Source organism: Quercus robur, chromosome 7 (assembly GCF_932294415.1).
Source record: "Quercus robur chromosome 7, dhQueRobu3.1, whole genome shotgun sequence".
Taxonomy (NCBI): domain Eukaryota; kingdom Viridiplantae; phylum Streptophyta; class Magnoliopsida; order Fagales; family Fagaceae; genus Quercus; species Quercus robur.
The window spans coordinates 1,079,090-1,090,791 of NC_065540.1; the positions used below are offsets into that span (position 1 = coordinate 1,079,090).

General features: G+C 35.6%; 1 protein-coding gene across 1 annotated transcript; it reads left to right on the plus strand.

Moving 5' to 3' along the window:
• Positions 1 to 1,825: 1,825 nt before the first annotated feature.
• Positions 1,826 to 4,647, plus strand: LOC126691622 (uncharacterized). The gene is made up of 2 exons (XM_050386665.1): positions 1,826 to 2,259; positions 2,757 to 4,647. Exon 2 carries the CDS (start codon positions 2,904 to 2,906, stop codon positions 4,395 to 4,397), a length of 1,494 nt encoding a protein of 497 aa, XP_050242622.1. The 5' UTR covers positions 1,826 to 2,259; positions 2,757 to 2,903; the 3' UTR covers positions 4,398 to 4,647.
• The last annotated feature ends 7,055 nt before the right edge of the window (positions 4,648 to 11,702 follow it).

Genomic DNA, 11,702 nt, shown 5'->3' on the forward strand with positions numbered 1-11,702 from the left:
GGCTTGGGTCCGAGGACCATGCAAGGCCTTGGTTCTGTCCAAAACTTGTATGCTTCTTTTTAAGTAGTTGGTTTCCCCAGAGGCTTGGGTCCGAGGACCATGCAAGGCCTTGGTTCTGTCCAAAACTTGTATGCTTCTTTCTAAGTAGTTGGTTTCCCCAGAGGCTTGGGTCCGCGGACCATGCAAGGCCTTGGTTCTGTCCAAAACTTGTATGCTTCTTTTTAAGTAGTTGGTTTCCCCAGAGGCTTGGGTCCGCGGACCATGCAAGGCCTTGGTTCTGTCCAAAACTTGTATGCTTCTTTTTAAGTAGTTGGTTTCCCCAGAGGCTTGGGTCCGAGGACCATGCAAGGCCTTGGTTCTGTCCAAAACTTGTATGCTTCTTTTTAAGTAGTTGGTTTCCCCAGAGGCTTGGGTCCGAGGACCATGCAAGGCCTTGGTTCTGTCCAAAACTTGTATGCTTCTTTTTAAGTAGTTGGTTTCCCCAGAGGCTTGGGTCCGAGGACCATGCAAGGCCTTGGTTCTGTCCAAAACTTGTATGATTCTTTTATTTGCTTGTTTTCTGGAGGTTTAGCTCCTCGAATAAGGTGGGGGAGCTGGCCTGGTGTTTGAAGCCCCTAGGCCTGTCCACGTCGTTGACAACGTGGAACGTAGCCCCTAGTAAGAGCTTATGTTGGAATATCAGCAACATGTCGCCGGTGATATAGCCACCTTCATAGCCCCTTGTTCGCCACCGCTCGAGCTAACATGCAAGCCTTCCCACAGACGGCGCCAATTGTAGGGACACGATTTGCGTTGGACCGCAACATGGTTGGGTCCGCACGTAAATGAACCCGTGCAATATCATTTGTAGAGAGTGGGATCGAAAGGCTGAGCCATGTTTACTCGGCTGTGGATCTGTTGAGTTGTTCATACATGATCTCGAGGTGTTCACCCCTTTTTGGTCCTTTTCTTTCCGGAAGGATCCCCCTCTTTAGGTTGCAAACTTTCCTTTTATATTAGCATGCATTCAATTTCCTCCGTCCACGTGTAGGGTCGAACTTTCCTAGCCTGACACTTGTCCCATCAGCTTAAGACCTGAGTTGTTGGGAGTGGTTGAGTAGGCTAAAGAGACACGACTCTGTGATAGGCAAAGCTCCGTCTAGGGCAGGTAGTTTGGGCAGCCTTTCCTGGATATTTTTATATTTCTTATAAGATTATCCCAATGCCGTTTTTGCCCCTGTCCTTAGTGTAGCTCTCGGCTAGCCGGGGGCTGTACCCTCCTCGGCTGTTTCTATGGCCCATTGGTGTTTTGCGTTTATTGGGCTGGGACTACTATCCTCTTCGACCTGGGCCTTAAATATTCCTGTGAATAGGTGGATCTGGCCCATCTGTTGTCGGGCCCCACAATATATATATATATATATATATTTTTTTTTGGTAGAAAAATGCACAACATTAAACAGTTACAACGTCATAAGTCTATTACAATAAACTCCCTCCTCATTCAAGAATAGAAATTTTTCCACCACAAGTAGCGGATCCTAAAAATAACAGAATTACCAAAACTTGAATTTCCAAGTTTAGAGAGAGCATCTGCATGACTATTGGCTTCCCTCGATATGTGTTCAAGCTGATATAACCTTGAATCAAGGTATTTGTGTTTGTATTTGTAGTTTTGTACTTATAGAAAAAGATAATATTTTTTAAAAAGTTTGAAAAAAAAAAAACAATTTTAAAAGAAAAAGGGATAAGGAGAGAAGGAAAAAAAAATCTCTCTATTGGTAGGAGTACGAGATGATAAGCACTAGACTAGACAGCTATCTCAAACCACAGCTCTCTGTTGAGAAGTATTGACCTCAGAAATGAGAAGTCACACGCACACATTAGCCCAAAAAAGTGCACCGTCACCGTAAACAAACGGTGAGAGATCAAACGTGGTGCTATCTCGTGCGGGCTTTTACTAAACGAAGGTTCAAGGTTGTTGTCTTTAAAACGAGACGCTGTGTCACAGCTTTTATTTTCTCTTCCACTCTCACTCTTCTCTTCCTCTGTTTCTTTTGACGGAAAAAACAACAACCAACAAAAAAAAAAAAAAAAAAAAAAAACCCAAAAGAAAAGAGAGAGAAGAAAAGAAAAGGAAAGAAAGGGAAAGGGAAAGAGAAAGAGAAAGGAAATGGTCGTTGTAGATGATGATGATGATATGGTGGAGATGAGAATCATCATGTTCGCTTCTGGAGCTCCCTCTTCTTCCTCTCAATTCTCTGATGCTTATCCCAAAAGGTACTCTTTGAAGATCCCCAATCTTCTTCTTGGGTTGGATATTTAAGCTTTTTTTTTTATATAGTTTTAGTGTGTGTGTGTAGTAGTAGTAGTAGTAGTTAAGTAAAAGAATAAAAAAGTAGTCTCTAAGTGTTTTTTTTTTTTTTGATGGATTTGATGGTTTGGATTCAGTGTTTCCCACCTGTGTTTGGAGGATTTCGGGAGATTCTTGGGCTAGGGTTGGATATAGTCTTTCTTTAGCGTTTTCTGAGTCTCCTTCTCTCTCTCCATAGGTAGAGATTGAAGAGAAAACTGTTATTTTTTTTTTTTTTTTTTCTATTTTCTATTTTTTGGGTTTTTGTTTTTAGTTTTGATACTGCTTGTATACTTCAGAAAAAAAAATTATCTTTTTGTTGTTGTTGTTGTTGTTGTTGTTGTTTGAGTTGGGGTAATTGAATAATTATGTTATTGTTGATGTGGGTTTGTGAGGAATTTGTTATTTGATTTGAAAAATCTAGGGTTTTGATGGAGGGGAGATATACTGGGGATTGAGTGATTTGATTGAAGGTATTTGTAAAAAGGTTGTTTTTCTTGAATTGTTTGTATTGGGGATGGCAAAAATTTCAACTTCACCAGACACAACCAAGGAGATGATGAGCTGAGAAATGGTAGATTCTCTCATCACTGCCCTTTCAATGGAGAATCATCATCCATCCACCATTTTGTCCATGGATTCCAGCGCCTCCTCCCACGACGATTTAGATTTGGAGATGAATCGGCAAATCATACTGTCCCGTCCACCCGACATCAATTTGCCCTTGTCAGCCGAACGCAGCCCGCCTCCGCCATCGTGGAATTCGGAGCCCTGTGATATTTTAGATGTTGGGCTTGCTCCACAAGTCTATGAGACTGAGACTTTCCTTAATATCCCCAAGGCTGGAAGGAAATGTGCCAAGCGGATTGATAGTATTTGGGGTGCTTGGTTTTTCTTTAGCTTTTACTTTAAACCCTCATTAAATGAGAAATCGAAAGCCAAGATTGTCCGGGACAGCAATGGAGTGTCTGGGTTTGACAAATCTGATCTCAAGCTCGATGTCTTCATGGTTCAGCATGACATGGAGAATATGTACATGTGGGTATTCAAGGAGAGGCCAGAGAATGCATTGGGCAAGATGCAGCTGAGGAGCTACATGAATGGACATTCTCGTCAAGGTGAGCGTCCATTTCCATTCAGCGTTGATAGGGGTTTTGTCCGATCTCACAGGATGCAACGGAAGCATTATAGGGGTCTGTCGAATCCCCAGTGTGTGCATGGGATTGAGGTTGTTCCAGCGCCCAATCTTATGGGTCTTGATGAGGAAGAGCGGAAGAGGTGGATGGAACTCACGGGCAGGGACTTGAACTTCACAATCCCTACAGAAGCAAGTGATTTTAGTTCATGGAGAAACCTGCCTAACACAGACTTTGAGCTTGAGAGGCCAGCTCCTCCAATAAAGACTGCCTCAAATTCCAACTCAAAAAAATTGCTTAATGGTTCTGGCCTGAATTTGTCTACTCAGCTGTCTAATCATAGCAATGGTGATGCGATGGACCTATCACCCAGCAGCAAGAGGAAGAAGGACTTTTTCCCACATGTGAATGATGATGATTGCTACTTGGCTGTTAAAATTCCGGATATTGAAATTCACCCTAATAATGAGCCACTCTGGTTGAATGACTTTAGTGGGGTAATGAAGAATGTATATGGGCCTGTTACAGCTGCAAAAACAATCTATGAGGATGAAGAAGGATATTTGATCATTGTCAGTTTGCCCTTTGTGGATCTTCAGAAGGTGAAAGTTTCTTGGAGGAATACTCTCACTCGTGGTATCATAAAGGTATCTTGTGTGAGCACATCTCGCATGCCATTTATCAAGAGACATGATAGGACTTTCAAGCTTACAGATCCATCTTCTGAACACTGCCCTCCAGGGGAATTTGTTAGAGAAATCTCACTTTCAACCCGGATTCCCGAAGACGCTAACATAGAAGCTTATTATGATGGGCCAGGATCTGTGCTTGAGATTATAGTGCCAAAACTTCGTGTGGGGCCTGAAGAACATGAGGTTCGTGTTTGCCTTCGCCCTCACCTGGGAGGCAATGATCTTATGTTGACTTGAGATAGGCGTTTATTAAAATTTGTAGGCATTGTTGCCATGGTTGGTGCTTCATTGTTTTACTAACTTTGTACCATACAGTGTATTCTATGAAACAAATTGTGCATCTCACATTTGTCTTTGCAAATTTTGCTCACTAACTGTTATGGTATTTGTGCCCATGAATCCGTTCAGCTTTTGACTGTAATGATTCTTTTCAACCTATATTGGAATCAAGTTATTTATAAAAGTCATTATATCTTCAGTTGAATAACCTTTCATGGCTTGGATATGTTTTCATCTGTAAATTTCTGTCTCACTCTCGCACCTTTTATTGATAGCTTATAAAATTTGGATATGAGGTGTCCAGAGGGATTTTGCTGTGATAGCTTGTACGTTGACATCAGTAATTTCTTTCTTTCTCATTTAATTTGCTGTGGTTTCCGTAAGGTGTTACGTGTAGTCTAGCGTCTCCAATAAAAACAAAATTTGCGGCCAAGTACTTTGTTACTTGTTCATCTTGCCTACTGTTAAATCACTTCCATTTTCCATTCTCTCATTGCATATCTTTCTCCTGGAAGAAGCCATCGACTTCAATCAGTTAGTGTGACTTACGTTATTGGTATTTTTTGTATGTGAACAAACAATGCGCAAGCACAGATCCATCCAAAATATCAAGCCTAGCTTGAGTATTTTCAGCTAGGAAGTTCACAAGTGGGGGCCAAGTTTGCTCTTGAAATCATCTGCTGCATGAGTATTTCAGGTGACCCAAAAATGCAGTACTGTTCCTCGATCAAATTGAACCATGTGGTTGCATTAACTAATGAACAACCTCATTGAACAACTATATGATTGAATTTAATTACCCTATATAAAGAAGATAACACTATTTTTACTGTATTGGTCAATACAGTTGTATAAATTGAATTCAATTGGGGAACATAAAGTATAACGTTAAAGACTAAGCACCTGTTCCTTAAGCACCCAAACTTTGCTCTGACAATTTACATGTAAATATTAAATACTTAAGGTCTAAAATATGGTCACACTCACACCTTCATTCCCATGTTGGTCTTTTTATTAAATAAAAAATAAAAAATAAAAAAAATAAACAATTCCCATATTGGTCTTAATCTATAGCAGAATCAAATAGTTTTTATTTAATTGATTATACATCTAATATTTTATTTAAACATAGTAACAAAGAATACATCATCGGATTGCAGAACTAATTTGGGTCTGTTTGAGGTGGGTAAAGACTGGTAGCGTATTTTGATATAAATAATCCTTGCAAAAAACATTTATTGACAGAGATAAGACAGTTCCTGTTTAATATTTAAATCATGATTTTTGTTTTTCATGATGGTGCCTAACTATTGTGAAAGGCACCAATCCATATCTCAAAGTTTTCAGAAGCCAATACTGTGTTGCCACTTAAGCAAAAGGAAGTTTCTCAGATTTCTCTATAAATAAATAAAAAATGACTTTTTTGAGTGATATTTTGGGATAAAAGAAGGGCCAAACCAAAACGTTTTGATCAATAATGTGAACGCTGAGTCAACGTTAAGTGTCTATTTGGGTACGGTGAGGGGGCCATAGGAGGAAACTTTGGTGGTGGTGGCTGGTGAGGTCAAGGACCGCGTCGCATTGAATGATATTTTTGTGTGTGAATTTACAATACAACAACGTCAATTAAGAAAAATTCTAGTGCCACAAACAGTGCACAACTCACCCATGTGGTAAGTTGTGGTTGGTGAAAAGGTGACCCACCATCACCTCTCTACCAATCACAACTTGCCACATAGATGAGTTGTGTACAAAATTATGTACTAGTTTATGGTACCAGAACTTCTCGTCAATTAATGGTGCTTTTGTTTACTTTTCCAAGTCCTAGGTGTTATGCATTTGACATGTGGATTCCGCTGGGAAGGAATGGACACAACCAGCCAATCTCAGTCGAGGCCTAGTAAAACTGTAGCAGATCAGCCATTTCTATTCCTCCCCTGGATCAATTTAAGACCCTTAAAAGTTCAGCTAAAAAGCACAGATATTTCATTAAGGTGTCATTCTTGTGTTAAATTTGTGTTGTATTCATGTCATATCGGTATCGTATTGGTCATTTTATGTTATAATTTTTCAAAAATTATTTGTATCACCGTATTATATCTATATTGATATTTGTGCTTCCTAGGTTTTGCCTATTGGTTTTTTGAACTTAAAGAAAGAGATTTTGAAGTGAGAACATAGAAAATAAAAAAAATAAAATAAAAGGTAATACTATATACAGCTGACGAGGGAGGCATTGCTGTCAGTAGATTAGAGAGACATATAATAGCTGAAGGAACATGGTGCTTGGCTTAGAGATAGAGCTGTTAAGGAAAGTAGGAAAATGCATTTTCGTCATGAGTGAGGTCAGTTCCATGTCTTCTTGTTTTCCGTTTTTTATTTATTATTTTAAACTAAAAAGGACAAAAAGGCATTATTATAAAAAAACAAAAAACAAAAAAACAAAAAAACAAAAAACAAAAAACAAAACAAAACAAAATATTTTGATTCAAAAAATTTGTTTTGTTTTTGGTTGAATGATTCAAACATCTCAACTAAATGGAAATCTACTCTTTTTGTGTATAGAAAACATAAATATTTATCTCCGTTAATAACTTAATACCACTAGGCTCCCATGTAAAACAGAAATGGATTGGGATCCAGTACAATAGCTAAACGCCTAACGCTATTACACTATGTAGTAATTATATTTATGCGAAATGTAAAAATTGATAGGATGAAAAGTAAAAAGTTAAAAAATTATGAAAAAAAATTACCCTATCAACTTTTATATTTCACATGAGATGTTAATTGCATGGTGCAATAGTCAGATCTCAATCCAACAACTATATTTACTGATCTTTTTATGGTGTATGGTGCCTATAGCATATTTCCTAGATAATGCCAGGAAAGGTGAATTTATTTTTTCGAGTTTCAAGCCTGTTACAGTGCTAGTAGCTTGGAAATGGAGAAGGTATGTGTATCAAATATATGTATTGTCCCTTTTATATAGAGGTTGGTCTCATACCTGTGAGGTACCCAATGTGAGAGGGGTTACCTCAATATGAGAGGGGTGTTACGTATACTTGATGCATATAAATTTTTTTTTCTTGAAAATGGGGTACTCAAGATGTTATCCTAGAATTGATAGTTCACCATGAATAGTATGAAACGAACCAATGTGCAGCCTGCAGGTCAGTTGATAATGACACTAACACCACATTTGGAATAGCTAAAAAGAAGGAAAGGAAGAGAAATTAGGAAAAGATAGAGTTTCTGCTATTTGGTTGGTATGAGAGAAAAGAAAAGAAAGAAAAAAAAGTGAATAAAAAAAAATCAATCCACTAGGACAACTCTTATAATCGAGAAATTATAAAGTCCTTATGGTAGATAAGTGACGTAGTTTACCATTCCACTTAAAAATTCCCACCTGTTTAAAATTGCTGAGTTAAATTTTTTTTTTTAAAACAAAAACTGATTATGACTCAGCAATTTTAAACAGGTGGGAGTTTTTAAGTGGAATGGTGGATCACATCACTTGTCCACCATGAGAACCTTATAATTTCTTCTTATAATCTATCCAATTTGTGTAGAAATGGAGAGAAATCAGTAATAAAAAATTCTAGCCACTTTTTTTTTTTTTTTTAATTTTAGTTGGCTCTGAAAATTGCAATTTTATTCATTAACTCTTTTATCCATTTCTTATGAATAAAGTTTAGTTACAAAATTGGTTGTAACCTTAGACTACAACCTTACTCATTATCTTCTTATTGTATATGAATTTTGACAAATCTACCGTTGAATTACATTTTCTTATAACCTCTATACTTGCAAAATTTCTAGAAAGTTAAAAATCAATATCTATGTTATCAATAAATTATTTAAATTGCAAGTTTTTGTAGTTTAAAATTATGCATAAAATATAAGCTTGTAAATCATATAGTAAAAATATCTGATTGATACAAAATTTGACATATGTATTGAGAGCATAAAGAACATGCAACTCAATGGTTAGATTTTCAATAATGTATATTTCATTGAATAAAGTTGTAGCCTTAAATTACAACCAATTTTGTAATTAAACTTTGTCATTTCTCTATTTTATCATGGTATAAAAGTAAAAATTATATATTTTTCTTTTCATTTCTCTTCCCTTTGCAAATCAAACAAAGGTTGGATAAGCATATTCTTTTCTTTTCTTTTCTCTTTCCTTCCCTATTTCCAAACATACATGAGAGAAATGTTTTCTTTTCCCTTTCTTTATTCTTTCCTTTTACTTTTCTTTATTCTTTTCTTTTCTTTTCCCTCACTCAACTCCAACCAAACACAGTGTAAATAATCCTTCAATGAGTTGCAAATTATCAAACATTTTATCTTTTGAAAGGAAATGAATAGATTGTAAATGAAATTATTTAGGAATAATATAAGAAAAAAAATAATCAATTTATAACAATAGTACTATTGTAGTGCCCTGCAAATGATTTATAGTTCACTTAATACTTTCTTCTCTTATAATAATAATATATAGATAATAATATGTTGGGAAATTTAGAATCCAGTTGATAGAATTAATAAGTTTTAAATCCAAGTTGTTAATTAGATTTATTATGAATAAATCTTGTTAAAACAAACTAACATCAATACCATGTCAATATCAAGCACAGCGGAATAGTAAATAAGACAAGATATGATGACCCAGAGAAATCAATAAAATAAATTAGTTTCACAGTAAAAAACTTGGCGGGAAACCTTCCCGAAAAGTAATCCACTATAATAAAGAGAAGTTTCAGATCTAGTACCAAACTTTTGTCCCTAGACTCTACAATCCTCGCAGATGAAATTACAGTAGAAACCTTCTATCGCTTCAGAACCTCTGAACTCTTCAATATATGAACACTACCTTTCAATGTACGATTCACAATACGTGATTAACTAATGATGCACGAATCTCAGTACGTGACTAACACACCAATTTAAGGATGTGTTGCAAAGTTCTTTATTTTATCAACAATGAAGATCAAGAAGCACTTGATTACAAAACTCTAAGGTGCAAAGACGTAGTACCTTCTTTCAGAGAGAATAAGGCACTAGGTCACTTTTTGTATGTGTTCTCCATGTATAGTCACTCAATACATATGTGACGGCCTTTAAAATAAGCCTTATATATGTCTAGGGTTGTGAGAAAAGAAACCTTACACATACACATCAGCTTGGGCCGAAAATTAAATCTGAAAATTTTGATTTTGTAGATCTCGATAGATTTTCTATCCAACTTCTGTCCAGTTTTAATGAACGGCTTTTCTTCACTTGTTTCTTGGTCCAATCTTCATGGCTTTAATACTTGACTTGAACAATATGTTTCTTGAAATACTAAACTCATCCTAGATCTACTAAATTACAAGTAAAGTGCATTTTGTCAAAGGATTAACCAGTTTACAATAATATATGTCTCTAACAATTCTCACATATGTCCTAACATAATATGAGAGAGTAGAGTCATAAATTTAAGATGCACTATATCATATGTGTACATTACCAATAAAAATTTTTATTATTATTATTGTAGCCATCTATCAAAATGTTGATGTATACATATAGCATAAAATTGTTGACCAAAAGCGGGCGGTCCACTCTAAAAACAAAAACCCAATGTCTTCATTCTCCATTACCAACATGATGCCAAAATATAGTTTAATTAATGTGCTGATCTAATGAACTGTATGAGTGGCAGCAACTTCTTTATCTATGAGACCTATTTCCTTAAAGAGTTGATTATTACACGATCAAGTGATTGAACTAGAATTGTCCCCATCATCTGATAATATTGAGTGTGAGGTAGACTTGTGTATCAAACTGGATGAAAGCCAGAAGAGAGAAAGAAAACCGATAAGGAATAAGTCTAGGCAGGACGGAGCTAGAAATTTTACTTTGATTTGCCTCATATTAGCTTTTATTAGTTCTCTTTTAAGCCTACACCCACGGCAGATATCACTTTTTTTTTAATACCTATAGCTAACAATTAGTCACATCAATAAATATGAAAAATTTTGTATCTATAACCCTTCTCATATATATATCAGGCATTAGTTTTCAAATAAAAAATAATAACAAAGGTCTTTCAATTAACTTGGAAGTATGCTGCAAAATTTTTGTTAGAAATTTTTAATCAATGTAATTCTTTTTAGTACCCAAAATACTAATAAAACTAAACAACCAATTGATCATTTTATGGTCATTTATTTTCTCTCTTAGAGTTTTTCCTATTCCTTTAGACACTTATAAGTCCATAATATTCATAGAAATAAAATATAAGTATATAATAAAGCTAGACTACATTGCAAGAACAAATAATATTAATAGAAATTAAATATAACAAAATAACCGTTAGCAACCATAAAATAAATTGAATCTAAATTCAACCAAAAAAATAAATTCAAGATCACTTTTGTACCTCTCAAATATATACAAATTTAACTTAATAAGAAAACCATTAACCATAATCATAAGATCAATAAATAAAGATTGAACTATAATAGAAATGAAAAGGCAAAACAAGAATTGTTTACCTCTCAAAATTCACATAACTTCATATTATAAAACTCTTTGTTAAGGAAGATATAATTTTTTCTTAAGATATGCTTTGTTAAGGAAGAGTTTTAATAAAGTGAAATTGAAGAGAATATGAGAGTACTAAGTGATAAAAAGTTTTGGGGTGACTGAAAGGTAAAAGCTATAAAGTATTTAGGAAAAAGTTCAACTAAAGAAGCTAGTAAAAATATGGATAGTTAACATGTTAAGAGGAAGATGGATAAAAACTAATGGACAAAACATGAAAACATGCAAAGAAAAGTTGGGGGAGCCAAATCTTATGCTAGGGTGGCCAGCTCATGAGAAGACTAAATTGGGACATTAGTTTTACCTGAGTCTAAGATTCTAGAGTAAAGGAGCTGAGTAACTCCGATTTGAATGGAAGGTTCTCCATTTTATCCACTATAATCAGGCGATGTTTCAGCTCCATTGACTATCTCAAAAAAGGCCAATGGTGAACGAATTCCACAAATGTCATTTTTCTCCCTTTAATCTGTGATTCCAAGTAAATTTGGATGGCCTCATTTTTACTTAAAAGATGTGATCCGCAACATTAAAATTGGATGGGGGATTTTCTTTACGCTCTCAACATCAATTGGAAGGAAGACAGGATGTAAATAATGGTTACTTAGTTCCACTTCCGCCAGCGGGTATCAGGATCAATCAACTCGCATTCTCTTGCTTCTTCGGATTGAG